Consider the following 25,572-nt stretch of genomic DNA (forward strand, 5'->3'; position numbering starts at 1 on the left):
TTTAAGTGGGCAGAGAAGTAAAATCCTACCATGTGCCATAAGAGAGAATGTATATATTTGTGAAAAGCCCTCATCGCTACTATCCCTGGGAATTCAGAAGAAACACTTTTTATTATTGCTCTAAACTATTTTTACTGTTTGACCACTTTATAGAAACCATATGCATTACTTTCTCTTTTAAAAACATACTCACATTCATAATTTTAAATCTGCCCAGAGAAGCTTTAGACTATGTGATGAAAACTGAGAAAATACTACTATCTGATTACTGTAACCTTAACTGCAAGTTCAATTTCAAGAGTTGGCAATAATTTTTTTGCTTAAAAAAAGGTTGTATCTGCAAGGCTAATGTATTAAAGTAATATTAAATTCCACAAATGGGTTTTTAGTTTTTATTTATATTAAGCTACACAGATTATTCTAATAAGCTGGCAATGATCTATGTCTTCATTGGCCTTAAACATGTGAAGCTATTCTTTTAGTCCTCAAAATAAATGCATGATTCTGCAAATTGGGTATTGCTAACTTCAATTTCTATAGAAAAGGAAAGTGAAGTTTGGACCACATGATAGTTAATTCAGTGGGCCATGATTATTTTCCCAACATACTATTTAAAAAACTGCAAACATACCAGTTTACTGAAAAAAACTGCTTAGTGAGCACTCATAAAGTCAACAGATTCTATATGTAACACTTTGCTTTATCTGCTTCATCATATATCTGCTGATCCATCAATTGATTTTATTTTTTATTTATTTCAAAGTAAGCTGCAGACAGCAGTATACTTCACCCCTAAATATCTGATTAGAGTTCAATATTTGTTTACTGCTCTGTTTTAAAAATTAAGTTATATAGTAAAATGCACAAGTGTATACTTGTATATGTTCTGACAAATACCTTCACCCATATAACCAAAACCTCTATCAAGATATAAAAAACTTCCAGTATTCCAGAAGGTTCTCTCATATTGGGCCTTGATTTGAACACATGATCCATCTCCAAAGTCCACAGTGTTTTTCACAACACTATGCTACTTCTCTCTAAAAGGCCCAATGTATATTAAACATTAAGAAATTTATTCCTAGCCCTCAATAATTAAAGTAGTTGAAATATGGAAGAAAGAAAATACTAGAGACACCCTCCACCAAAACCAGACAGCCTTGAAATTTAATATCTGTAGTAAGCAGACTGTACCATGTTCCCTCCACTGACTTCCCCTAAATAAAGAAAAACTTCTACTTGCCTCCCTAAGAGTTCAAGAGTTAATCCAAGAAGAATGGATGTGACAATTAAAAAAAAATTCATATGTTCATCTCTTGTATCTTTAATTAAACCAACAGAGGCTTGGGGGCAAGACCATTTCTTATGTTTAAGTGCCATATGCTTTAGTGGTTACTATGAGAGGCAGTGGGGAGTTGGATAAAAAGAAAAAGCTTTGGAATCAGCCAAATCTGGGATCAAATCTCTTCATTTATTAGCTATATGAACAACAAATTACTTAACTTCTCCATGTCTCAGTATCTCATTGGTAAAATGAGGCCTATGTTTTACCTTCCTTTCAATGTCCTTTCTTGAATAAATGATCTACACGGAGATCCAGACAGACCTCTGCCCTGGACCTCAAGTCTTAGGGGGAACTGTTCTGGCCCTCTTCTAGTCACACCACTCCTCACAGGTGAGAGATCATGGGTCCAAAAGAACATACACACCATGAGCCCACACTTCTGCCACAGCCTAGGCCCTGGGTAATCTAGACCCAGGAATTCCTTGCCTAAACAGAGTAGCATCACCTCCAGGTTCCGAAAGAACCTATTCCCTGGGTCTCACTTGCTGAAGGAATATGAATGAAGCATGGATGTGAGTATTAGGAGGTTGAAACACTCCTCAGAGAAGAGAATGGTGTGGGGGATAGGAAGAGATATGGATTTAGGCTTAGAAGGCGGGATGGGCTCAACGCATGCAGACACATTCTGGCATTAAGTTTGAAGAATCCAACTTCTTAGTTCAAACCTGAATTTCAAGGTCCATATGAAGGTTTATTTGTCAAAGTGGAAGGACAAAATATATTTTATGTAATGGTTTGTTAATTTAACTTATACATACATGGTATATGGGTCTTCATTTATATTTGTTACAAATGAGCCTATCTGTATCTACTACTAATCAGTACTGACATATTCATTTTCAAATATTATCATATTTAATCATATAACATTATCATGAGTTAGGTTTCACTAACCCCGTCGTCCAGATAAAGAAACAGACAAGTTTAAGATACCCTTTTTTCTATCTCTATATCGCTCTCTTCTTAACTCTCGAATATCTGAGTTTCCTCCTCTATCGTATCATCAATATTACTGTCTCCAAGATAATGTGCTTGGAATTCCTAACTTTAGCCCTGATTCTCCATGATCTCTCTTTAGCACCCGATAGTGTTAACAATTCTTCCTTAGAACATCTGTCCCTGCGTCTAAGGGTAGATTATTTCAGTTCTTTGCTTGGCTTTTGCTCTTTTTCTGGCTCTTCTCTTTCTGAATAGTGTCTGCATAAAGTACATGTTCAATAAAAAGTAGCCTTTTTTTAAATCTAAAAAGAAGAGCTTTTACCTGAAGTATAGTGCCAGTCACTCTACTAGGTGATACACACAGGCACAGTATTCCATTTATCCTAACACCACCATAAAAATTGAAGCTCAGAATAACTGACAAACTAACTTGTGTTAGAAGCCTGGCTGCAACACTTTCTAGCTTTATGATCCTGAGTTTCTGCTTCCCCATTCGTGTCATCTTATAACACTCTTTTGAGAATTAAATGAAACTCAGGATATAAAACACACAGCACATGATCCATAGTCAGTAAATGTTAACCCCCTCCTTCCTCCTCCTGTTGCTTCCAAGCGCATATGTGCACACGTTAGTTTTCTCTCTTCCCTCTGTGCATTTCCAAAGACTAAGTCCTTAGTCTCTCGACCTTTCTTTATGTTCCATATCTACAATTTATCACGCTTGTGAACCCAGCTCCTCCAGAAAGGTGGTCCTGAATTATCTGCGTCCAATTCTAAGTGGCCAGGCCTACATCTCTAAGTTTTGCTAGTTATATCTACTCGAGAATCCCACTGCCTACAAAACTGATCCTTTTCCTCACAAAATGAAGAATGGAAAGCAAAAGACCGGGGGTAGCATAAAATATTACAAAGACAAAATTGATAGGATAAATGATAAAGAAGCTAATTTCATTGTTTCAAGCTTGTCTGAGAAAACTACAAAAATTGAGAAGATTCTCATAAATCATGTCCCAAATTTTCTCCCTTTTTTCTTCAGACATGAAGCTCTAATCCTTCCATTTCCCTAACCCACGAAGCCCAAAATCATCTCGTTCCTTTGGATTCTCTCACATTTAAGTGCTCTATTCATCAAACATCTAATTATATACTATCTTCTATTACTGATTTTCATAAATTTACATCTTATCTTCCTAATCATTCTAGAAGTTAAGGCCAACAACCATCTCTTATATTTTTAGTATTCTTCATAATACCGATTGACTACTATTATGAAGATACGGTCAAGAACTCAGAAATCATAAATTAGGATGTTTCAGATTTTTCCCTGACTTGGAAGGAAAAGCTTCTCAAATCAAAAAGGTTGGGGAACCTTCCACATGTAGAAAAAGTGTGACAAACCATGTGTTAATACTTTACAAATTCTTTCCAAGAACTGTGCAAACTTTTCTCCAAAAATTATTTATATTTTCTCATATAGATACTAGTTATTAATTTCTGTTAAGCAATTATTAAAACTATGTCTCACAAACTGTGTAATAAAGACTGATGTGCTGTTTATTAAATTTTAAATAATTTTAAAACTTTTAAAACCCAAATGACAAAAAAAAAAAAAAAAACAATGAGTCTAAAGTTTATGAAAAGAAATGGCTTCCTTCTTTGATTGAACATATTATATTTCAAATTTGGAAAAATTTGATGAAATTACATTTTCTTTAATGTGATTAAAACAGAAGAACTGCAGGGTAATAAAACTGATTTTGATTTGCTCATTTTACCTGAGTAGCTTTATCTTTCATGCATGAAGGGTAATGGACATGAGGATCCCGTGGCCACTGTCCTGTGAGATAAGGTCCTGTTATCGTATCCAAAGAAGAGGTTCGCCTTATTGTACTAGAGGTTCGAACTTGCTGAGATTTTGGCCTGTCCACTATAAAAAGTGAAAAAAAATTAGATTAGTCACTGACAAATGTACGTAAAATTTAAAATTATTTCAACTTTATAGCTTATAGAGAATGTCACCCTGTCGATTTCCCCTACAATATGTATTTACCCTAATAGCTCTCTTATATGACCTGAAATTTGCAGACACTCTCTGAAGGAAAATACATTCACATACTAAATCTTGCATATACTTCCAGGGCTGTCACAGACGCTCTGAAGCCCACCCATTTTAGAGACCTATTTTAAATCTACCGATCATCTTCACTGCCATTACTTTATTTAAGACTCTATCATGTCGCACCTGGACTGCCAGTTTCCTAACTGCCATCTCTGCATCCATCTCAATTAAATCTTACACAGGGCTACCTCTCAACACCACTAAAAAAACCATTTCCATGGTTAACCACTGTCTTTAACTTAAAGCTTGTATGCTCCCATAGACCTCAGTGTTTGAGGTCTTGCTACTCCTCCAAACATCCATGCTAACTACAAAGTGCCAAAGGAACCAACTGCAGTTTCCCAAATGTAAAACACTCCCTTCCCTGCCTCTATACATTTTATTATTTACTGTGCCTAGAACACTCTCCTTCTTTGTTCACTTGACAAACTCATCTCCTAGACCAGCTCAGAAAGGTGAAACCTTTCCCAGTGCTTTTCTTTCTCCATCTCTACCCTTGGTTTAAGATAGATGTGCCCCGCTCTGCTTGCATGAAACCGTAAGTTTGTCCTTCTCCCCAACCAGAACATAAGTTTAGTGTCTAGTCTCTACACACTGAAAAGGAGTCAATGCTCAATACGTGTTTGATCAATTTACTCACAGCTACACAAAAATAACATGTATAAAGAACTCTATATTTTAATTCAATTTCCTCATTTATGTATGAAGAATCTGAAGCCCAGAGGGGTAAAACGGAATTGTCCAATGAAAGAGAACTGCTAACAGGAGACAGAAGTAAAAAGGAAGCAAGATCTCCAGACATTCTTTACCACCCAGTCAGTCTACTATAACAATCTCTACTTCTCTCCATTTGGGTACAGTAGGTACCTCTGTTGAAAATTAAAATGATCATAACAAACTCTATAGTTTCTTTACAAAGAAATTATAGAGGGTTTTTCATATATACATCCCCAATAATTTACCACTGATATGCTTTCTATAATAAAATCCCTTGAATTACAAGCTCCAAGGCCCAGAGTCTTATTCAGGGTTATACCTCACATTGAACTAAAATGCCTGGCACATTCAAACAGTCAAGAAACATTTTTTATTGAACACTGTCCTTTAAATATCTTCCTAAACCAGAATACATAAGTAGTTTATCAGACAACAAAACACAGCATATTTCGATGTTATCATATTATTTACATATCTTAAAACTGCAGTTTTGATTTCTTCTTTAACCCAAGAGTATTATAGAAGATATGAAAATTACAAATTTTCTCCCTATCTTTATTACTTAGCTCTAATTTCATTTCACTGTGGGCAGAGAATCTAGGATGACCTATTTCTATCTACTCTTTACAACTACCTGAATTTTCTTTGTGACCAAAAACATGGTCAATTTTTATAAACATTTCATGAGTTACGGAGAAGATATATTTTCTGTTTTCAGAATATATAGCTCTTTGTCTTGTACATCAACTGAAATAAAAGTATAGAATACAGGAATAATATAATTACCAGCTGGATCTGTCACAGATTTAGAGAAGAACTCTCAAATTTCTAAACTACTATCGAGAACTAATAATACTTTCTTGCAATTTATTGATTTGAGAGACAGAGAGAGAGAGAGACAGAGAGAAAGCAAGCACAAGCACAGAGGGAAGGAACAGAGAGGGACAAGCAGATTCCGTGCTGAGCATGGAGCCCGACAAGGGGCTTGATCCCAGGACCCTGAGATCATGACCTGAGCCAAAATCAAGAGTCAGACACTCAACCAACTGAGCCACCCACACACCCCTTTCTTGCAATTTTTATTCATTTATATTTTAGTTCTGTGTAATCTGACACATACTGATGCATGATGTCTTCATGGTTTGCATAGTTCACCATTATAATCTATTTCATTTATCACTTTTTAAACTCTTTCAAATTAAACATTCTGACTCCCTTTTGCTTTCTATTATAATTTGCCTGGTATGCCTATTCTTTAATTTTCAATTTCTTTTAATCATTCTGTTTATGTGTGTCTCTTGTATACAGTATATAACTAGGCTTTTTGAAAAAAACTTTGTAGTATGCCTTCTTGTAGAAGGTAAATTTATCCCACTTACGTTATTGCTATAATAAATTTAACTTGTCATGTAACTTTTTCTTTCTATTTGTAATGCTGCCTTGCTTTCTTGCCCACTATTTCACTGTTTTTTCCTTCACTCTTCTTATCACAGCTAATATCTACGTAGAGTGTTTTCAGTAGTAGAAGTTTTTTCTATTAATTTTTTAAAGTATTTTTTTCTGGCTGTAAAAGCAATACCCACAAATATTAGCAACTCTGGGAAACATGTTTCTCATAATCTAATTTATAATAATTTATTTAAAATTTTTAGACGTTACCTAAAGTTCCCTCCACCAGGAGGACACAAAAGACAAAAACAGATTATCCCTTAAAACAAAGAGCCAACATTTATAGCAGTACATTACTAAATAAAAAAATGCCCTACATAAAGGTCGCTATAACCGGGAAAAGAAGAACCATTACATGTGAAAAACCTGTGCTTAAACTCAAATTGTTCCAAACTATTAAAATATCGCATGTACTCTACTTATAGCTATTCAAACTCCTCCTAACTTGGAAAACAAACTATAGGGGTCATTTTTATGTTTTATGATGAAGAATCTATATAAATAGGTCTCTTCATCTATATATTTTAATTTATATTTAGTAACTCTTATTATTTATTTTATCACTGGACCTTTGCCTATCACTCTCAAAAGGTCACATGTTCTCTAAGTATCCATTCTCTATGATTAGCTACTTTGTCAGAACTGAGGTCTTCAAGCCATTTTGACTAAGTACTCCTATTGGTAAATAGGTAAGCATGTAGCAACATGTGTAGTTATTTATAAATGCAGTATGTACCATATTACTAATATGCTAAATATTATAAAACAGACAAAACAAACATATGATATGGAATAAAAAATTAAAATATACATGTATAAAAAAATAGAAGTTATGATGTTTTCTCCCTGTATCTCAACAGATGGCCTCACTCATTTCAATGGACCTGAAACTGGGTGCTAGACTCAATGGATAGTTTGGCCACTTAGCTCTAATTTCACGATATTACCCTACTGCTTAATTGTGTTAAGAATGTGTAGACAAGCACCAGACATTACCAACACCAAAACAAATAAAAAGGTCTGCCTTAAAAAGAAAAAATAAGGGCAACACAGTATCCATATCTTGTTACAAAATTCACTCTACCAGTCATCATTTTTTTTTAAAGAAATTAAAGTATATGAGGGAAGTATTTTTTTTTATTAATAATGATTTTTTATTATATTATGTTAGTCACCATACAGTACATCCCCGGTTTTCGATGTAAGGCTCGATGATTCATTAGTTGTGTATAACACCCAGTGCACCATGCAATATGTGCCCTCCTTACTACCCATCACCGGTCTATCCCATTCCCCCACCCCCCTCCCCTCTGTAGCCCTCAGTTTGTTTCTCATAGTCCATAGTCTCTATGAGGGAAGTATTCTCGAAAGGTCCTATTTCAAACATATTCTTTAAAAAAACAAAGATTCTCACCAATGCTCACAACCAGGACTATTTCAAAGACAGGGTATTATTAATTTCCAAATTATCTGAAGTGTAAAAATTCAGACTAGGTTTGAAAATTGGCAAGGATAGTACTCTTCCTGGATATGATTAGTCATAATAAGCCCATCTATCAAATATCACTAAAGCCTTAGATTTAACAAAAGTTTAAGATAAACAATGCAATTCTATTTCAACAAGATGACCTGTTACTATTATCCAAACTATCATGGCAACTAGTTAGTCTTTAACTGCCTCGACATCTAAGCCCTGATTCTCACAACTTTTTATTTCTTTCTTTCATGGTATCATCGCCTACCAATTCAGGTTTTACAATGTAGTGCAATAAGGAAAATCAACACTGGTTTTGCATTATTTATATAGTCAACACAATAAATTGTTTATTTCATCATTATTATTCGTTATTACAGTTGTGATTAGAATATGTGTTTAGTTTTGAATTGGGTAATCACAATATTTCTCTACTAATTATTACAAATTACCTCAATTCAAGTTAGATCAAACAAGAGGACACCTTATGAGCTAGAAACAAGCATTATTATAGACAATCTTTGAATTAATTTACAGCAGCTTGAATAACTTAATAGAATTGCTAAAATATTCAATTATACTTATGTAAAGTATGAGAGAAAATCAATTAAATAAATACTTATTATCATTACTTAAGGTAAACAGGCATCAGGAAAATAGTACCTTCGTAAGTGGTGAAACCAGGTAATCATTACGACTAAAGAAAACTTGCTAAGCGTCTACCATATGGAAAGTACTGTTACATGTACCAAGGGAAATTACAAAACAAGTTTCAGACTTTCTTCAAGGAGTTTATGTACTGGTTGGGGGAGATATGTTACATATAATTAAACTATAATATAAAGCCGTATATGTATGGCAGATGCACATCAATGAAGATTAGGAAGGCAAACAAGCAGATTGCTCAGCAGATAGCAAGAATGATGCTCTCCAATTACACCAAAGGAGTAGCAAGAGTCTTTGCCATGCTCCTTAGCAGTCCTGTTGCTAATACCCATACTTAAATATTTGAAGATAAAATACAGAATAACTTCAGCAAAAAAATATGATAGGAAAAAAAATCACATCTATCTCCAGTACTATCATCCTTATATTAGAACCAGAAAATGACTGTTGATAGCAACAATATGTAAAAAGTCTTCCTCCTTACATTCATCTAAAGGTTGCGCTTTCCCGCCCTTCTTCGCCTCCCTGAACAGAAAGCCACATGGCAGCAGCAGTTGGTAGGCCTGGGGCTCCTCGGTGTACCTACTGAGGACTGTACAAAATAATTCTGCTCTCTAACAACCAACTGGAAATTCAACTTTAAAGTAATAATAATCAAATAGGTTTAAAGGCAAGAAGCTATATATTAGGTAATCCTGAATTTGAATAGCAGACTAAGCATTGTTCAAAACAGAGCATGCTTAATATCTACCTGCCAGAGCAATGTAACATGATGTTAAATTAATTAATTTGTTCCCAACAATTTTTACTTTAGTGGCAATGCCTGAGGATTGGCTGGTTTGTGAGTTTGGAAATCTCATGCCTTGAGAAGCTAATCTGCAGGGGCGCCTGGGTGGCACAGCGGTTAAGCGTCTGCCTTCGGCTCAGGGCATGATCCCAGCATTATGGGATCAAGCCCCACATCAGGCTCCTCCGCTATGAGCCTGCTTCTTCCTCTCCCACTCCCCCTGCTTGTGTTCCCTCTCTCGCTGGCTGTCTCTATCTCTGTCAAATAAATAAATAAAATAAAATCTTAAAAAAAAAAAAAAAAAGAAGCTAATCTGCAGTGGAAAACAAAGTAAAACTTTCACAAGTTAAAAAAAAAGTTACTGAATATTGGAAACTTAAAGAACTTTAGCTACAGAATAATATGAAACAAGCCACCACATCTTCCAAACTAACTTTACTAAGTGGCAAAGATGATACAATATTTTTGAGTGCCATCATGTAACCACACAGAATGTAAACCAACACACAGAATAAAAAAGTGCTCACATTCTTTCTTGGGCTATGAACACACTCTAACCTTTTCATACTACATTCAATCTACATAAGCAAGTAAAAATTGTCAATCCTCTGTGTTTAACTTTCAATTAATGATTATTAGCCAAAGCTTCCCATTTACACTTTTTACACAAAACACATCTAAACTTAAAGCATTTAAATAACTATTTAAAACTTTTTGAAAAAGAGCTATTACTCCTTCAACCACTGTGTAACAACTATAATTCCATGAAACTTAGCCCTTATAATACCATGAATTAACTGCTTCTTACTTTATTCAAAATCCACCATTGATTACAATTGTAAAGAATCTTCAAACCATGCAATGAAGCAAAATGCTTAAGACAACTAAGTACTAATCCAATATTTCCAGTTGTTTGTATCACAGAACTCATGAGTTTTTAAAATGTGACATTAACAGTGCTAGCCAATAGTATCAAAACATACATATATAATGATATTTTGTCTTAAATTTAAGCTTCTGAAGCGTGTAAAATCTTTTTATCATTTAACAGTTATCATAGTAAAACTGTGTTTATCACTTAACTTTGTTAACATTCAAAATGAAAACAGTCATTAAGTCCCATTATGGATGTGTGTGTGTATGTACATGCCTTAAATTACCTAGTATTGATTAGAACAATGTTAAAAAAGGCTTTAAAAAATTGGCAATGCTTTTCAGCCACTACAACGTTAACACCTGGGCCCGTCTGAGAAGTAAAAGCAGCAGCTTTTTAGTATATCATCTAGAAATGAGATCTTGGGAGATCCTAGAATATAAAGACATTAAGACCCTCAGGCAATTCAATGGTGGACTAAGCAATGGAACCCAAGGATGGGATCCTATGTGGCTTTCTGTATAAGGAGTACCACGGAGCTTGTTAAAAATGCAAGTTACCGGGCCATACTCCCAGAGATTCTAATCAAGAAGTTATAGGGTGGAACCAGGTATCAACATATTTTTTTAAACCAAACCAGACTGAATCAGATGTATCAAAAGGGGATCCTAAAGCAATGCTTCTCAAAGTGTAAGACTTTTGTTAAATATGCTCATTTCTGTGCCCGATTTCTTATCAATCATGTGAAACTCTCTGGTGGTGGGATCAAGAAATCTGAATGTTTAGTAAGCATCTCAGGTGACTCTTAATGCTAGTAAAAGCTTAAGAATCTATGTCTGAAGGATTGGTACTAGATCCTTTGGAATTGTAGGTGCTCAAAAATAAAATCCTTTTATGACAATAATTTACTCCCACTTAAAGGCACTGAAAGTTTGACTACATATACCTAAGGAAATATCTTACTGCAAAAATATCACCCAATTCTTTGAAATCTGCTCTCAGCAGCTAAACTTCTAGAATGTAATACTTTTTATTTTTATTTATTCTTTTTAGAGAGAAAGAGTGGGCACAAGTGGTGGGGTGGGGAAAGGCAGAGGGGTGAGAGAGAGAACCTCAAGCAGGCCCCATGCCCAGCGTGGAGCCTGGGGCTCGATCTCACAACTCCGAGATCATGACCTGAGCTGAAATCAAAAGTCTGAGGCTTAAGCACCTGAGCCAACCAGGAGCCCCTAGAATCTAATAAATTTAAACACTCATCATCTCCTTCAAAAGGTCACTTTCTAAACTTAGTGCCAGCCATGACATAAGAATGTTCAAATTTTAATACAGAGCACTCTAGGCAGAATGCTTAGGGACCAGAAAGATGAGATAACAAAGTTCAAGACAGCTTCTTTTGGACAGAGACCTTCCCACCCAAAGAGGGCATTTTGCATGCAAATAAAAGTTAAGTACAATAAAACCTACTTCCTGAAAAATATGAGGAAGTCTGAAAAAATATATTAAGTAGGTTCCCTTAGAAAATGAAAGTGCCAGAGCAAAATTAAATGGAATATATAAGCAAAATGAAATTTAGATTTTAATAATTTGATTAAAGTATTTAAGCCTGTTTATTAAACAACCTTTACCAGAAAAACAATGAGCTTTTCATGATGTCTAACTTAACTCATCCATATTATAATTTCGATCTTCATCACTGAAATCAAAATAACGAATTAAGTGAGCCAAGACTGAAGACATTAAATTGCCTTTCTTCAATTTGAAACAGTACAGTCCTAATCTTAGTGGAGATCAAGAACAACCATAAATAAATACAGGTTGGAAATATTCCTCCTATTGGCTCACCGAAGTTAACCATAATTTGCTAAAGATCTATTCTGTTATCAAAGGTTTGCTTCAGTATTTCTGTAATAAGACCTCTTCTTTGAGAAATACAGTTTTAAATTATTATCACTGTCAAAGAGTTTCTCCTTGACGAAACTTTAGTCAGCCTCCTCTGAACTCTTCTCAGCTAGGCCCTAACTTTTGGGCTTCCATCTTTACCTCTGCACTGTCCAGGTTTGAAAAGAATCCCCCACCCTCAATTTCTGATCACCCTGATACCTCATCAGGTTCCTCAACCTCCACCACCCTCCATGTGATATCTGATCACCCTGGGCTACCTTTAACAAAATCCTGTGAGGTCTGTTGAGCCCGAATCCCTCCTTACACCAATGTTTCCTTCCTCCGTAGTAATTTTTCATTCACTAATACTCACCCTGCTCCTTGCCTAGAAATCCCCACTCGTCCTTGTTGTATTCAGAGTTTGAGCCCAATTTCTCTCCCCCACTCCAAAACTTCATTGTGGTCGTCCCTACACCTATCACAATAGTCTCTTTGAATGAAGTTTGCCTTACCTTTCTTTAACAAGTCTCATAATTTTTTTCTATAACATCACTAACATTGAGTAATTTCCTTCTTACCTGACAGTTATAGAGAATGATTTTTTTTTAAAGATTTTATTTACTTATTTGACAGAGAGAGAGAGAGAGACAGTGAGAGAGAACACAAGCAGGGAAAATGGGGGAGGGAGAAGTAGGCTCCCCACTAAGCAGGGAGCCTGATGTGGGGCTCGATCCCAGGACCCTGGGATTGTGACCTAAGCCGAAGGCAGAAGCTTAATGACTGAGCCACCCAGGTGTCCCAAGAATGATTTTCAAAATAAATTTGCTAAAAAAAAAAATTTTAACTGTATAACCAATAATTTAAAAATGTAGAAAGGAGACTAGTATACTTCTCTAGCCAATCTAACATACATTAATATTGGTCATCTAGAAAAATTATTACAAGATTCAGTTTTCCAAAATCAGTATAGTCCACGCACTTTAGCCTTTATGGGTCTTTCTTCCTTGACATATAAGAATATGAAAATACACTGGTCACATAAAATAAAATCATCAAAATTAAATGAACTTCAGGTAAGAGAAAGGAAGGACACGAGATCTGAACATGCTATCTGAAATCAAACTAAAGGGCAAAAATTGAAGCCCTCTTAGTGTGGGTAGATTCTGAAACACTAATCAACCAGACCTGGAATTTTGCCACAGAGGCAATCTAGAAAACATGCAGAAATGACCATATGGCTGCCCTGCAGAAATCTGGAAAGGAACCAATCAAGAAGTTGACAAGAGAAACAAACATGCTTCTGACCAAATGAAGCCTGACACAGCCTGAGGTCTGTCAAGAAAAACAATTTTTAAAAAAATGTAGTCATGCAGCCATTTAGGAATGACTCTCTGGGTTATAGCTCACTCAATCAAATTTGTGTCAAATGGCACATAAGTTGAGATAAGACATTTGGAGAAAAGCCTTCAGCTTGTTTTCAAAGGAAACCCAAGAGAGTATCTTCTGAATCAAGGTTATAAAAAAAACTTCACTAAGAACACCATAAAGCCTGGTGACAAGCAGTGGAAGAATACACAACAAAGTAAGATGGAGCTCTGACATATGGACTACATCTACAGAGAAATTACATACATGGCAGATAAGATGATGAAGATGTTTTAGTTCATTTTTTTCTGGTTGACAAAATAATAGTCCTTTAAAGAATCTTGGAGAAGTCATAATTAGAAGGTTCATAAGCTTATGAACTTCCAATGAATTCAATTCATAGATTCCAAACATCTAAATCCATTATGACTAATGGGCTCAGACATTAAAGAAATAATCACAAAGTATTAGAAACTATAAAAGAACCAAAATAAGATGGTCAAAGATGGAAAGTAATATTGTAATTGAAAGGAAAGCAAGAATTCTATAATCATAAGACAGAGTATTCCACAAAATTTTGTTTTAAAGAGCAAACTTCCAGTTAAAGCATTGGAAGAACTTGGAAAAAAATTTTTTTTTGCATTATTAAAGATTTTATTTATTTACTTGTCAGAGAGAGAGAGAGAGCACAAGCAGGGGGAGTCTGAGAAGCAGGCTCCCCACTGAGCAAGGAACCCGATGCGGGGCTCAATCCCAGGACCCTGGATCATGACCTGAGCGGAAGGCAGACACTTAACCAACTGAACCACCCAGAAGTCATAGCACTTGGAAAATTTTTAAACAAATGAGGTAGATTCGCTATTCTATCCTAATTTAAAAAGAGAAACAAACAAGTCCCTCTTTAATACCTATCATCCAGTTAACCCATTCTCCCACCCACCTCCCCTCCAGTAATGCTTAGTTCATTCTCTATAGTTGAGTCTTTTTTCTGATTTGCCTCTTTTTTTTTTTTTTCCTCCTTTTTGGATGAGCACTGGGTGTTGTATGTAAGTGATAAATCACTAAATTCTACACCTGAAACTAATATTACATTGTTTGTTAACTGAAATTTAAATAAAAACTTGGATAATGAAAGGAAAAAAAAAAGGAAAATAAATGTTATAAAGTGAAAAAAAAAAAAGGCTACAATATGGATCATATTTTGACCACAGTATAACAAACAATATTACTGATGAACCTTTGATTTTTAAAGTAGGAAATAACTTCCCCCAAATTGTGATCTATAACAAAGGCATTTTTCTTCAAAATTTACCTTTTCATGAGGGAAAAGGAAGAAAGTCACAAACAGAAAAAAAATCCATCCATCTAGAAGAGAATACTACTAGTATTCTTTTCAGCTACTTTTATTTGGAATATATGTCCATCAATACGGTAATTCTCTCTCTCTCACACACACACACCCTCTATATATATGTCCAGGAACAGTTTCACTTCATAATACTAACCTCTTATTTTTTATTTTAGCATTATGGAAGGTTTCTAATACATGTAGAATTTTCTGTCCATTAGGTAGAGCAATAAATCCATATTTAATATTCAAGACAGTTCTTCATATAAAAGTTTTGTCAAAACATTCCAAAAGGAGAAAAGATGGTAGCAGAAAAGATTTTAAAGCTCCATGTGACAACAGAGCAAAGGAACTAGCCAAACCAAAGACTCAGGGACAGCGTCTGCAACATAACAATGTCACAAAATAGCCCCGCAAAAACTCCAAATATAAGTTAATAGTGACAAAGACTCAGAAATTATCCATCATGTTTTCAGCATCTGAGAGGCAGCAGAGGGAAAGTATGTGGGCTTCTGAAGATCCTGAGAACAAAAGAACACCCATCACTAGAAGGTGCATGTAAAGGGCCAGTCTGAGAACAGTAGCCAAAACTGGGAGAGCGTTAGACACAAGTGCAAGAGGACACCAACTGAAGAAAGTCTGAAGTACCAGAACTATAGGAGTAGTCTCAAACCTAACGAAAGCTGCTTCCAATACAGAGTCCAGTACGAAAGAGAAATTACTGTGAGTCCAATCTAAACTGAACATTACAGGGACAACACAAGCAAAGCAAAGGGAAAGCTGAGATAAACTTGGGGAAGGTAGTCAAAGGGAGTGATAACAGAAACAAGAGATTTTAAGTCATTTTATAAGAACGAGAAGTGAGAATACTAGAGTTCTGAAGCTAGAAAAGCTGTCCTGAATGTGGTATCCCTCTTAAAAGTACAGGAAAATTAATTTCACTTAAATTGTGAGGGAAAAAAAAGAGCAAATTAATCCCACATAATTATACTAGGAGGGAAAATGGCACAAGGAAAAAATGATGGTCTATGGACAATGAAAGCATGCAAGAAAGACATGCCCATATAGGATGAAAATTGTAAACTAATAGTTCAAAACTAGCTAAAAATCTTTTTTTTTTTTTTTTAATGATAGAAGCAATGAAAACTCTCAGAATTAGAAAAACTCAGAAGTGATGTGTTTGAGGGTAAGGAAGATATAAAAAGAGAGGTGACCAAACTCAGGAAAGACTCAGAAAATTTAAAAAAATATTTATTTCAGGAATGAAGACTACATTACAAAAAGCACAATGGGCAATACCTTAACAGAAATAGAAATAGAACATAAATATAAAATAGAAATTTTATAATTACAAAAAAATAAAGAGATCAAAAGATTTCAAGAGAAAATGATTAATATGTAACATAAGCAAGATGGTCTAACATGTTTAATAGGAGTCCCTGAAGGAAACCAAAGCAACTAAACAAAAACAACTCAGTTGAGTGTCTGATTCTTTTGATTTCGGCTCAGGTTATGATCCCAGGGTTGTGAGATCGAGCCCCATGTCAGGCTCTGCCGCCTCAACATGGAGTCTGCTTGAGATTCTCTCTCTCCCTCTGCCCCTCCCCTCCTGTGCTCACTCTCTCTCTCTCTCAAAAAAACCCCCAAAAAACAACAAAAAAAGTTAAAAAACTCTAAAATAAAAGTATGTGTGTATGTATACACGTGTGTGTGTGTGTGTGTGTGTGTGTGTGTGTTTATTTATGTATCTGGAGAAAATTATCCAGAACAGCCTACATTGAACATATTTTAATAAAGCTAAAGTGACCTGCAAGTATTAAAGGCACAGATTAAAAACTATAGCTGAGTTCTTGCTACATAAAGTATGGAGAACGTGAGGAATATTGTTCCCATGAGTTTTTTTTTTTTTTAAGATTTTTTATTTATTTATTTGACAGAGAGAGAGACAGTCAGCGAGAGAGGGAACACAAGCAGGGGGAGTGGGAGAGGAAGAAGCAGGCTCATAGCGGAGGAGCCTGATGTGGGGCTCGATCCCATAATGCCAGGATCACGCCCTGAGCCGAAGGCAGACGCTTAACCGCTGTGCCACCCAGGCGCCTCTCCCATGAGTTTTTCCTGAAGAATCTACCGAAGACTAAGCTTCATACAACCAACAGCTTGGAAAGGAATTAACATAAAAACTGCTAGGAGGTATGCGCCATTCAGGTAGTAACTCTGAAAGGAGAAGGGAGCAGCAGACTGCCTAATATTGCTCAGGCAAGTCTTCTACCACTACATGAAATAATGACCAGAGGAAGATCTGAAATTCACATAGTTATCCTCTTAGCACATTTGAATCTAAGACTATAAATTTACAGAATAGCTGCAAACCAAATGTGAGTTATTCAATTCCTTCTAAAACCAGATACATATATTTTTAAAATTTTAATATTCTTCTAATATTTTGATTGTGTTGACTCTGAGAAAAATTGATGCTAGCCTTAGATAATTACACTTTCTTCCTAGGTCGCTTGGTAAAGAAATGAACTGTTGCCTAACTAACGTAGAGGGGAAACTACCTGAAATGGAGCATCCACAGTCACTCCATTGACAGGATTTTTGCCCATCCCCTCCCCCTAGAGTAGACAATCACAGAGTCAAGTTTTAAAGTGCATCTTATGGAAGCTGCAGCAAGAACCAGGAAGGGATCAATGGACAGGAGTTCCTTTTACAGGAAAAGGTAGAGTTTACCACGAGAAATGGAATGATAGGGCAATGGACTGAGGGGTTTGGAGAGAGTCATGTGGACAAGACTGGATGGAAAGAAGCCTTGAAGAGGACCTTCTCCTTGCAAGGGGCTAAATCTAGAAGGGACAAAAATAACCAGGCTCTTTTCACACTACCCCGCCATCTACTGGGTATGTCATTAAAGAACAAAGAGTCTTAAAATAATTTTCAAGGCTGAGAAAGAACTGATTATGACTACTAACATTAAGGGATCAAGGTCTTATCACTACTAAAAAAGGAAAAATTATATCATGTAAAATGAGATCTTTAGAAATCTGCATGACAACTGTAGTTCCCTGGATTCTGAAAAAGCTTCTGAAAAAAAAAAAAAAAAAAACCTACCAGCATTCTGACCCCTTATTTGAATTAAGAATGAATATGACACAAAAAGCACTGTAGTCTCCTAGACCACTAAATATTTCTTCTCATGATATCCACACTGAAAATTCATAAAATTCTAAATCCAAATATATTTTAGCATACAATTCATAAACAAAGGCAAGATTTAAGCACTTAAATCTAAGCTATAAACACTTTGCTTACGTAATAATAACTACAGATTAGCTCATAATAGCATAATAACAGGTTAACTCCATGGTTAATCACAGAAATTAAGAGTAAAGGCCTAGAAAGAGAGTTAACTGCTTAGTCTCAATGAGATATGACTGCCAGGAAAGCAAATTTACTGACGGTAGGCAAATGATAAATGGAAATCTGTACTGGAATGTGTGTGGATATCACTGATCTGATTAATGAAAAAGAATCTAATAAATTAAACTTAGTTTATGAGCTGTATTTTCTCTCATATTGAGTCCCCCAGTCCAGCAATGGTGAACATGTCATTGACTGGCAAATACACAACTAACTACACTTCTCTATAAGCCCAGAACCAATCGGCTGAACAGAATGAAGGCTTCAGAAATAAGGAAACATAGATGTTTATTCTAGCATTTACTTTCCTAAATATTGACACCAAAGAATCAAATATGTAGCTGTGAAGCAGCAGTTTATCCAAAATTGGATGCTTCATTAAAGTTGGAAATGGCCAAAAGCTGCAGGAAACATCCTGAAGGAAAATGTCTTATACAAATGACACCTTTGTAGAGGCTATGGAGTAAAACAGAACATGGTAAAAACCAGTTCTGTGTTTGCATACACAGAACACCTTCCACCTCAACAATTCTACAAATATTGTGCATAAAGGGTTGCCAGGAAATGCTGCCAAGGACTGAGAGCAACTTGAGAAAAAATAAAACTACTAGTGGCATGACTAAGTGCAGGGGAAAAGTGTCATAAAATATTTTAGAATAGCATCATATTTTATTCCTCCAAAATAGCCACAGAACTGGCCAGAATCTTAGTCAAAAATAGTCTATTGATATTGATTGAACTGTACTTCAGTCAAAGTGGCACTGCCTAGGACCTACCAATGGAATAAAGTCAAAGTTTCAGAGCTTATTATAACAGATTTGAAAATTTTTTCCCTGAAATGATGAAATAACAATGTTCAACCCAAGTGCCCAAGAACTGAGTGAACAAGTATCAGACTATAGCTTTGGATACAGGTTGAATCATTAACAATACCTGAATAGAATAGCTGGGGCATTTGGAATCAAAACCCTAACAAACATCTCCAGATACACTGGAAAGACTCATCTCAATGTGGGAGGAAAACCAACCCACACTCCGCCAATTACACAAAAAGGTGGGTCAATTGGATTTATATTTCCCCTTTCTCTACATTTTTTCCCTCTATACTTCTGGTTAGAATTTTTAAAATTCTGGGGTGCCTGGGTGGCTCAGTCAGTTAAACGTCTGACTCTTGATTTCAGCTCAGGTCATGATCTCATCATCATGAGATTGAGCCCTGTGTTGGCTCAGCATGGAGTGTGGAGCCTGCTTAAGCTTCACTCTCTCTCCCTCTGCCTCTCCCTAAAAAAAAAAAAAAAAAAAAAAAAAAAGGAATCTTTAAAATCCCTCCTATGTACTGTTGACATACAACAAGTACTGAACAATATATGTTTAAACATTATGAATAATGCAGTTAACTTATTTTTCATGGAGATGTCAAGTCACCCACTTACCTTTCTCTCTTTCCACCTATATTTTGGCTACTGTACTTTCACTTAATGAAAGGAAAGAAAAACCCAATACCATTCACTAATCTGTTTAATTTGTACTGAGTTCGTACTTAAATGATTCATGTAAGACTTACCTACCAGAGTTTGATTCCTTCCCACCAAAAGTAAGGCTTTTTTCTCTCTTGCTCGCTCTCCTTTTCTTTTCTTTTTTGTTTTGTTTTGTTTTGGTTTGGTTTCTCTAACACCTAGCACAACTACTCAAGAAACATTTGTTGAACTTGGGATATCATTTATCCATCTTCCCTTTGCCTTTATGAAATAAATATTTAAAAACTAGAAATCACCTGGCATATATTCTGGACCTCTTTACTAAAGACTTTGTAGAAAAGCCTCAAATAGAGTAGCTCCATATTTCCTTTAAATATTCTGTATGTGAGGCTCATCTAAAGTCATTGTGAATAAAGTACAAGACAGTGACCAACTAACTCAAATTTAGGTCCTACTGTCATCCTTTTTTCCACATTTATATAAAAGACTAAAATTTCTATGCTCAGATATTTCACAGGTAATTAAAATAGGTTCATTCAATACAAAACTCTTGATACGGTGTATATTCAAGAACTATGTTTATATGAAGTAAGACCATTTAACAAGTACACTAAATTTCTTGTCCTGCCAAGCACCCTGGGAGACCATGGACTTATTTTTAGAAGGCTACCATTGTTGAAAACATCTCGGGACTTTTTTGAAGATGGTCTTTTAAAACTGTAAAATAACAGTAGTTACAGGATCTTTAATTAGTGAGAATACATAGCAAGTTACATAAAAATACATTCTATGAAGGACACACAAACTTGATACAGCATCTCTTGCATACTGACAAAAGTCCTGATAATAGTGAACCCCACTTGCCAAAATGTTGAAACAGATGAGGAGAGTAGATCTTCCAAGGCGAATTTTCAAAGTGGTTCTAGTAGTAACAGCTGGTGGACCACCTTTCTTTAAATTCTGAGATGCAGGGGCGCCTGGGTGGCACAGCGGTTAAGCATCTGCCTTCAGCTCAGGGCGTGATCCCGGCGTTATGGGATCGAGCCCCACATCAGGCTCTTCTGCTATGAGCCTGCTTCTTCCTCTCCCACTCCCCATGCTTGTGTTCCCTCTCTCGCTGGCTGTCTCTATCTCTGTCAAATAAATAAATAAAATATTTAAAAAAATAAAAATAAAAAAAAATAAATTCTGAGATGCAGTAAAGTTGGTAGCACCAGCATCTACAATTATCCTTGCAGATAGTTTGGGCCAGATTTTACAATCTCACTAATTATTATCATAAATTATCACCCCAAGTAGGGTAATCTAACTTAATCTAATTTAAGGTAATCTATCTCACCCTACCCTGACAAGGAACATGTATTCAAAGTATGGAGCTATAAAAGGATAACAGCATTATCAATAAAAAGTGAGTTCAGTTTGCAAAGAACACGAGGTACACAACGGATGGTGACGGATGGAAAGAAGCCACCAGATTCAGGACATAATTCAAAGGATACAGTGATGACCACGATAGGAGAAACGAGGGAGAAGGAAAAAGTCAATGATTATGCTGACAGGAAGTAATAACTTAACCCAGTGATGCCCTGGGTCTGATAGTCTTAATCAACGTTGTGTTCCATAGCGCCAATAAGCAAATACAAGAAATCATTCAACTCCATTTCTGTACCAAATCTCTAAGTTTAAATTTAATTCATTTGATATTCTTTACCTTGATAACTGTACTCCTAATTGTATCTTATTACATATGAATAATTAGAGCGTGTGATCCAAATTTGGAATTATATTGGGTAAAAGTTATTAATAAGTTATTGTTTTTCTCTCAGTAGCATAGAAAAATAGGCCACTTTTTAAAAGCATGTTAACTAAGAGAGTATGATATATTCTACCCTGTGAAACACAGGTTGAATACACTTTATTTTCTTTTAAAGATTTTATTTCTTTATTTGACAGAGAGAAAGAGAGAGAGCACAAGCAGGGGGAGTGGGGGAGGGAGAAGCAGGTTCCCCGCTGAGCGGGGGCCCGATTCCAGGCTCGATCCCAGGACCCAGGGATCATTACCTGAGCCGAAGGCAGACAGACGCTTAACCAACTGAGCCACCCGTGCGCCCCGGTTGAATACACTTTAAATTAAAACCTTTATACAGATGGTAACAAGAAGATAAAGAGCAAGAGCAAAACATCCAAATACAGTTATAATAAGTTTTAAAATATCTGGATATGACAACTTGCAGAATGTAAGGGTAATGTCTGTTTCAATTTGCAGGTCCCACTTAGAATACCCTCTCCTGTCCAAAGAAATGCAATTACACCTTTCAGTGCTTGTTTAAACTTTGAATTTAAATACCAACATAATCTCTTGCTCAAAAATCACAAAGCCAACTTCAGCAGAGAAAATTATCATACATTTGTTAATAAAATTAAACTGCATATAACTGGGTTGGCATTCTAAACTATGTTAGGTGATTTAGAAAAGGGAATTTATATTTGGACTGATTAATTTGTTTCTCCAAACCAACCCAACAAGCTTATTTTTTACCAAATAACCCTGAAGTAAAGAGTTTAGTCAAAGAAGTCAGCATTTAAGACATGCCTCCAGGAAGGAAATATAATTGTAACATGATAAACAGCAAGGTTCCCCATAATCACAAGGAAGATGTTCAGAATTATACCTAGTTATAGGTCCACTGCTTTCATCTTACATGAGATAAACCAAATCTCTAAATCACTACCACTCAGTATATTGAAAGTACTTAAAGGATTATGAAAAGATGACCATGAATCTCTGCTCTGTATGGAGAAATTATCAGGAGCCAGTGACTACCCAGTAATTGCTGATAAAGGAATGTGAACTTTAGGGACTCCTCTCTTTTACACACTTACACACACACACACACACACACACTCATAACCATACTGTACAGACCTTCGAAATAAACATATTAGTTGGCTAATTAATTCCCTGGTCTTTAAGTATATAAGGAAACTTTAAGTTAAAATCAGCCTGTAGTATTATACAATTATAAATAAAATCACAATCCACAGCACTAATCATATTTCTAGTCTAATTATGCTTACTTATTGCTTTATCTTCCTGATATTAGTAACGGTAGAAGGTTTTGTGAAAGTTTTTCATGAAGGAAGAAATACTTCCTCCATGAAGCTGGTTAGAAACAGTATGCTAGGAAATTATAACTGAATAACTTCTTTTTATAAGGACAAAATATTCCAGAAAAAGCCCTGGAATATTTATCTAATTTAAAAGCATATCTTTCCACAGAGAAACATGAGACATAAAATCATTAGTGCATATGAGTTCTTTCCCTTTTAGAGGTCAGTTGAATACCAAATTTCTTAGACTCTTTAAATTCAGACTAGAAAGGGAATGGAAAATATCTATTCATGTTCATTTGTAACAACTTCTTAGGATATTAGTTAATTCTGCTAAATGTCAGAACATTTTATGCAGCAATGAGAAATTATACTATTCAGTAATATGTTTTTACAACCTCAGATGAACCTCAACCTTGTGTAACTGACTTCCTAAAAAGTTTGTGTAAATAACACTTTGGTAAATTGAATAATTTTACTTGCACATAAGTTAGACATTCTCTAAAGCAAATAACTACCCCAAAATCCACTCTACAGTTAAAAATTTTTTACATTATAATGCAGCACAAATTAATATGTAACTTACATTCTCCTTACTTGGAGCTTCGTATAATCATGATCTTTATGAAAGACTATAAAAACATTTAGAATTTTAACTGAAAAAGCCCACCGAATTTGGGGCATGATAAGTTTAGTTTCTCTAAGTGTAACAGCTTTAGAAGCTGATTCCATGGAGCCTCAACAGGCCAAAATTCATTTAACAGAACTTTCAATGTAACTTAGAAACTCACTCTGTAGAAGTATATTCTCCATCTTTCAAAATGTGGACTGTCCTGACATCATCCATCCTTGTCCCACCTATTTCTACCAGCAGGAGCACCCAGATCCCATTTCATGTGAAGGTTTAAATCAGTGTTTTTCCAACCTTATATACTACCACTGAGTGATAGGCCCTAAATGAAGATAAAAGCCATCTGTTCCCTAAACATTTAGGTATTTTAGAAAATGGCAACACAAATGTAATCTATTAAGTTTCATCTTTGCCAGATATCTACAAGGCTGCATATCATAATAATCATTGTTCAGTGATTTCAACCCTCATATACCCAAAACAAATCTCTCGCAAGTGTTTGCTGCAGGACCTTCTAAGAACCAGCCCCGATGCTCCACACCGGAACACTAAAATGACAAGGTGCTGTTTTGGTGAAGCACGCACATCCACCAAACTTACTCTGAATACAGAGTTACAGAAACATTAAGACAGTGTTTGGATGAAAAATCGTCACTAAACTGTGGAAGCCTCTCGAATTGCTATATTAACTATGGGAATGATACAGCGAGTCTAATAGAAGATTCAGCTACCATACTATATATTTACTTTCTTTTACAATTTGAGGCACTTAATTCAAGAATGGAATAATATTTTTAAATGACACAGCAAATATTAACAATAAGTTATTTCATTACTTTTCCTGTGCCTTCCTATTTTCTAAAATTCCTATATACAATTTTACATGGTTTATTATATGGTTATATTCAGGGATTATAAGAATTTCTTCAATGTTCCACAAGCAACATTAAAAAAAAGTCGACCCAGAACATACACTTCACCTAACATCTGTTTTACCATGCGATTAAGTGTAATACTTACTCCATTAAATGTGACTATCTGTATAAAGATGTTATTTTTTGATCACCTGGCTTAGTACAAAGTAGAACAGGACAACTGTCTTAAAGATTAACTAATATAACCAAATACCAATACTAAAGACTTTAAGGCTAATAATTCTTTAAGATAAAAACTTTTACAAATAGGTAAAAACGAAAACTAAATTCTGAGTATAGTAAAGACAAGTCATTGTACATTCAACCAAGATATCAATTAATGGTAATACAACATAGGAAAAGCTTATTTTCCTTTCTCTTCTAGCTCAGTAGCAGCAGATATTTAGTCAAAACCAAGTTGTACTCATTTCAATAGTCTCACAAGACACCAATGTCCAGGTATTACCACATATCATTACTACATACCACTACATTTCTACACAAGAAGCCACATTCAACAATAAAGTTCAAAATACCAAGAGGGTATCTGTGTATATGTGTGCACAGAAAGTGTCAATGATGTAATCCTAGGCCAACTACAGCAGAATATTATACATCCATAGGAATACAACTTAGACCTAGATATATTATAGAAGCCACAGAATGAAGGTCTCCTAGCCTTCATCTAATGAAAGAAAAACACATATAAATAGAATATTTGGTATTCAACAAATACTGAAAAGCTCAACTTAACTTAGAAAAGCAAGCAAAGAAACATAATAATTCATATGCGAAGCCCAAAGCTCAGAGAAAACAGTGGGTTAAAATCTTGGCAGATTTTAAATGAATTGACTTTGTTGAAAAATATGAACGTGAGCACATCAACTGCACCTAGAATATGTATTCTGTAAGGGTCAGAGTTCCTCAGATACAGTAGGGATTCAACAAATATTTGTGTAAAAAAGGGAGGAATTCCAGTAGTTTTACTCACCAACATATTGCCAAAAACTAGTTCAGTAACTGAAACATTTCTTGAATGAATGAACAGTTATCATGG

General features: G+C 35.3%; 1 protein-coding gene across 3 annotated transcripts in view; it reads right to left on the reverse strand.

The window, feature by feature from the left end:
* GLCCI1 (glucocorticoid induced 1) overlaps positions 1–25,572 on the reverse strand; it is a 101,926-nt gene that overhangs the window by 62,691 nt on the left and 13,663 nt on the right. For all 3 annotated transcript variants that reach the window (XM_087861047.1, XM_087861048.1, XM_045793178.2), the window contains exon 2: positions 4,060–4,211. In XM_087861047.1, coding sequence (XP_087717173.1) covers positions 4,060–4,211 — 152 coding nt within the window. The remainder of the gene's footprint in view (positions 1–4,059; positions 4,212–25,572) is intronic.

This window comes from Ursus americanus, chromosome 3 (genome assembly GCF_024610735.1).
Source record: "Ursus americanus isolate L20-20 chromosome 3, mUrsAme1.1.p, whole genome shotgun sequence".
Classification (NCBI taxonomy): Eukaryota; Metazoa; Chordata; class Mammalia; order Carnivora; family Ursidae; genus Ursus; species Ursus americanus.